Source organism: Musa acuminata, chromosome BXJ3-2 (assembly GCF_036884655.1).
Source record: "Musa acuminata AAA Group cultivar baxijiao chromosome BXJ3-2, Cavendish_Baxijiao_AAA, whole genome shotgun sequence".
In the NCBI taxonomy this organism is placed as follows: Eukaryota; Viridiplantae; Streptophyta; class Magnoliopsida; order Zingiberales; family Musaceae; genus Musa; species Musa acuminata.
The window spans coordinates 26,576,439-26,581,448 of record NC_088350.1 but is presented as its reverse complement, the minus strand read 5'-3'; the positions used below and the strand labels follow the sequence as shown (position 1 = coordinate 26,581,448).

Genomic DNA, 5,010 nt, shown 5'->3' with positions numbered 1-5,010 from the left:
TTCACATCCAAACCATTTGTTTTTCACCTAAGACAGCATGCACATTACAGTTGCTTTTGCATACCTGCTGGTGGCGGCAATCCTGCCTTAAGTGCAATTCTAGTCGCTTCGACTCCGGGACTGCATCATCCAGGAGATCAAACCTGTTTACCCACCTGAGAACCAGGTGCATGGCTGCCTATGTCATCAACTACCCCAAGCTGTGTGTTTGGAATGTAAGAAAGACAGACGATGTTTCTTTTGGCTGACATCTACTTCCTTCTTCCTGCCTCTCTGAACCTGCACACATGTTAATCATTTTGCAGATGATAATTCATTGGAACATTTCATTCCTCAAGTGGACAAGCATCCTAGACTTACAAATAAGCTGATGCAAACAAACCATGAAGAAGAATATGTAAAATATACATTATGATAGGATAACTTAGTCAAGAAACTCATATAGTACTTTCCAAAGGCAGCATTATTTGCAAGCAGGCTTTGTTTAATTCTTGCTAGATTTCAGTTACACATATAGGATCATCTTAGTCGTTAGTTCTAGGGAGAAAAAAAGAAGAATGCCTTAATCTATTTAATTTAGCTTCTTGTACAGTTTAGAAAAATGAATTCATGAACATGGTGTTTTTAACTAGAGGCATACTGATGATAACCCCTTGCCTGCTGCTAGTTGTAACTTGCGGAGCACAGCAAGATGAGCTATTGAGACAATGATACCCCTTTGCCTGTACAACCGTTCTTTATGACTCATCTCATCCAAAAAATGCAAATGTCTTGTAGCTGGTAGCTTTTAGATAGATCGTGAAGATAGGGAAAGTGACAAACATGATATGATATTAGTGGTTGACAGCTGACACAGCGATCACTGTATGAAACATGTGTTTCTCAATCTCTTTCTGACCTCATTTTGGTAGGATTTCTTGAACATGTTATTTAAGAAAACGTACTAGCCTATTCCACTTGTCTACAATCTGATTCCAAGCCATGAGAGGGTGCCTGAGCTTACAAAAATTAAGGTAGACTTACATTGGTCACAACTTATCATAAGTCCAAGCAGGATGATCCCACAAGTTGCACAAAAAATGGCTCTTAACTCTAGTATTGTTACAAACAAGGATAATATTAGGGTTCTAAGCCCCAGAGATTTACTGGCCCAAAATGTTGGGATATCTAGATGAATCACTTGACTTTAAACCAGAAGACGCTGTCCTGGAAGGAGAGACCTACTTGAGGCCTGCTTTTAATAATGGTGGCCATGTCAAAGCCCAAAACCAATTACATCCCTGCATCCTCTGTTGCCTAGTACAAAATGTACAGCGAAAAACAAGAGTAATCATGACAGATCGAAGGAATGTGATCCCTTTCAATGACTGTGCATCTCTAGGCTCTCAACCTCTAAAAGTATGTAAACTACTGTAGCATCCTCTTGGTCAAGAGTTAGTTGACTTCCTTTCTTTTTCTTTCTTTTGCAAATTCTATGGATCTACACAAGTTTAAGTGTTCTATCAAGACTAAAGATAAGCACAAGCACATCCAGGCATTAACTAAGTAGTTCCAAAAAACAAATGCAACTTTTTTGCACGAAGCATCTTTGAAAAGCCAAAAGGAACTACTGTACCATTAAACTTTATACTCAGTAATTTTATGTCAAATGTTACAGAAAATTGCTGGCTCCTCATGGAGCACTTGTCTCAGTTTTACTTTTAGCTACTCAATAGACTGGGATTTTGTTCATGTCAAATAGTCCAAAATGACCGGATGGTAGTTTGAACATGGATAAGAAATAGCCCTCTGTAAGGACCAACAATAAAGTAAGCTAATTCAAATTAAAGGTTTGTGGAGAGGACTAGGAAAACTAAAGAAGGCATGGTGAGAACAAAATAACATATACAATTGCTCAGGAACATTTTCCTAAAAAGAAGAGCTAGATGCCCCAAAAAAAAGCTTTTATGACTGTTCCAAAGGTAATCGGGAGCTTAGATGTTGCCTAATTGATCACCAAAAACAATGTGACTGTCGTGATAACATCTCGTACGACAATCCTGTACGCAGATGAACTACCATGCTACAGATTTCAGATTCTACACACAGCGGTAGCATTATCATCAAAATATGTGTTCTACGAGCAACCAAGGTTTCCTGCACCTTCTACCGTCCAAACATTTGATATATACATATCTGGACTATAACTCAACCTGCATAGCAATAAAAGAGTTACCCAAGCCTTCGAAGGGGGTCAAGAAACACTAAGTGCCAAATAGGCAGGATATGCTCATCTCGATGGGCTGAAGCTTACGATACGGGAACCCTAAAAGAATTGATCAAAATTCACTGGTTCTAACACCTTTTCTTCCCTAGGGTTTGGACAAACCCTAAGTCGAACTAAAAGGAGTTGTGAGCCTTCTCGTTGAGAAGCATTCATCCCGTGGTTGCAAACAATTGGTAGTGGATCATCAACCGACGGAAAAACCTGGTGAATTTGACAGCGATGCCAAGAATCTCAATGATCATGAAGTGAAAGGTGGCAATAGGGTATGAAAACCACTATTTCCTCCATAGAAGAATGCAAATTAACACTGACCCCCCAACAGTCTAAGTGCTCAGATTTGGGGTGTTCCATGGCGTAAAAGAACGAACTTCGGGTTCGCAAGAAGTACGTACGGGAAAAGGGGAGCGATCGAGGCGAGACGAACCAACCTGAATCCGATGCGTTTCGCCAGCGGTCGAGATCAAGCCGGCCGACGTCGAGTGCGGGAGCCGCGGCCGAGCGATGGGTGGCGAGCGGCGTCCGTCGGTAGTTTCGTCGATGTAGCGAGCCATATAACAGTAAGCTAACGGACTTCACGACTCTGAAAGCATGATTATAGCGGCGGTTATAAAGAAGATATCACTGTTCCTCTGCATGAACCAAGCGATTAAATTAGGTTGGATCGAATTAGATTGGGTCAGGTTGAATCCAGATTGGGTCTGGATCAGACTCTTGAGTCAACTGGATCTCGCTACGACTCGGGTTGAACTCAACCAGGTTTAAGCCGCAGGCTTATCTCCCTAGGAAGGCGACCGCTTTCGGCCACCCAAACCTCCCATTTCTTGCTGCTGCTTCCCTGCCTTATCCATTCTCTCGCGCGCCTTTCTCATCCCATTCCGCTCGAGGCACAAGCGAGGAGAAACAAGAGGAAAATGGCGGCCACTCTCACCTCCGCGCTCTTCCTCGTCTCCTCCTACTCCACCAACTCCTCTGCCGCCCCCTCCCCGGCACTCAAGTTCCCTTCCCAACCCTTATCCCTCCGCTCCCACCGCCGCGCCGCCTTCCTCCGCCCGCCCGCGGCCGTCTCCCCCAAGGTCGAGGAGGTCGGCAACCTCATATGCAACCTCACCCTCGAGGAAGCCCGCGGCCTCGTCGACCACCTCCAGGACCGCCTCGGCGTCTCGGCCGCCGCCTTCGCCCCCGCCGCGGTGGCCGTCGCCCCGGGAGCCGCCGCCGACGCGGCGGGCAGTGCCCCCGCCGCGGTCGAGGAGAAGACCGAGTTCGACGTGGTTATCGAGGATGTCCCGAGCAACGCCAGGATCGCCACCATCAAGGTGGTCCGGGCGCTGACCAACCTGGCGCTCAAGGAGGCCAAGGACCTGATCGAGGGCCTGCCGAAGAAGTTCAAGGAGGGCGTGTCGAAGGAGGAGGCGGAGGAGGCCAAGAAGCAGCTGGAGGAAGTCGGGGCGAAGATCTCCGTCGTGTGAGCTTCGGTTCGAAAGAGAGGACGCCAAGTATTCGATGGCTGGCTTTGTGCAATTTACGCTTTTCCTCCACTGCTCTGTTCAAAATTTTCGACCTTGGCAATCGATCCTTGAAACTTTTTTTTTTATTTAATGGAATTCAAGTTGTGTCTCCTTAAGCACGTTTAATTGTTCTCCTTAGTGCTGACACGGTGATAATTGCTCAATTTGCTTGTAATTGTCTCTAGTGACTTTTTTTTTAGTCTTCTAGATTGCATCTCTTGATCTGCATATGTTAGGATAGATATAAATGTTATTATGTGGTTCTATTTAATTAGATAAAATATGTTATAGATATCTTGATTGTAGTTATTAATTAATAGAAAAAAATTCAGGAGATAATTTTGATAAAAGTAATTTTTTTATTATTTATTCTATATCATCTGTTGTTGCAGTTATTTATAAATAGACACTATCTCTTATATGATAATATACTAGATGTTTTTTCAATCTCGATTAATTCCTGTTGAATTAGTAGACATCGAAAAAGAAGAGTCTAATTCAACTTATAGATACGCAATGGTGTTATTTGCTAATTAGATTATGAAATATGTTCTCGAATTAGATAAATATTTTTTGAATAGTATTAAAATATACATAATAACACAGTTGGCAATTGGGAGTGATAGTCAATTTTACGAGGGCTATTGAGTGTTGATAGAAGATCATTCGCTTTTAATGTTATAAAAGGAATATCTCATAAGTTTTTACTCAGGCAAATCCTTAGACAGGGTCATTCGGATTGAGAGAGAAAGAGTTCTCCGGGAGAATCTGATTAAAGCGAGACTCGAGTAGAAATCGTATGGGTCTGATAGCATCATGCCCGGTATACGATCTCTAGGATATTAGATGGATGAGGGACTATAGATACATAATAATCGAGAACAAATAGGTCCAATGAATTGGATTCTTCTGTATCGTTTAGACACTATGGCATAGTGGCCTAGTACATCCATAATCGATAAATCGAGTGAATTATTATGAACTTCTAGACCGATAAGTCTAGTATCGAAGAGTAGAGTACTCATACAAGACATCTTTGGTGTCACAAGTCTAAGGACCAAATACATTGAGACAACATAATCACTATCTAACAATAAGGCATCATCAACCATCTAGCATTACAATTAATTCATTTTCCAATGAGCACATGTATTGTGTTCATAATGTCCTCACACGAGCAGCTATGAGACCAGTCACTTCCATCATATGGACGGGTATACAATATACTAATATGTCTGG

At 42.7% G+C, this 5,010-nt stretch overlaps 1 protein-coding gene across 1 annotated transcript; it reads left to right on the top strand.

The window, feature by feature from the left end:
- Positions 1-3,069: 3,069 nt before the first annotated feature.
- LOC135630902 (large ribosomal subunit protein bL12c-like) lies at positions 3,070-3,970 on the top strand. Its single transcript, XM_065138197.1, has one exon. The coding sequence runs from the start codon at positions 3,178-3,180 to the stop codon at positions 3,730-3,732; it is 555 nt and encodes a 184-aa protein (XP_064994269.1). The 5' UTR covers positions 3,070-3,177; the 3' UTR covers positions 3,733-3,970.
- Positions 3,971-5,010: the final 1,040 nt, after the last annotated feature.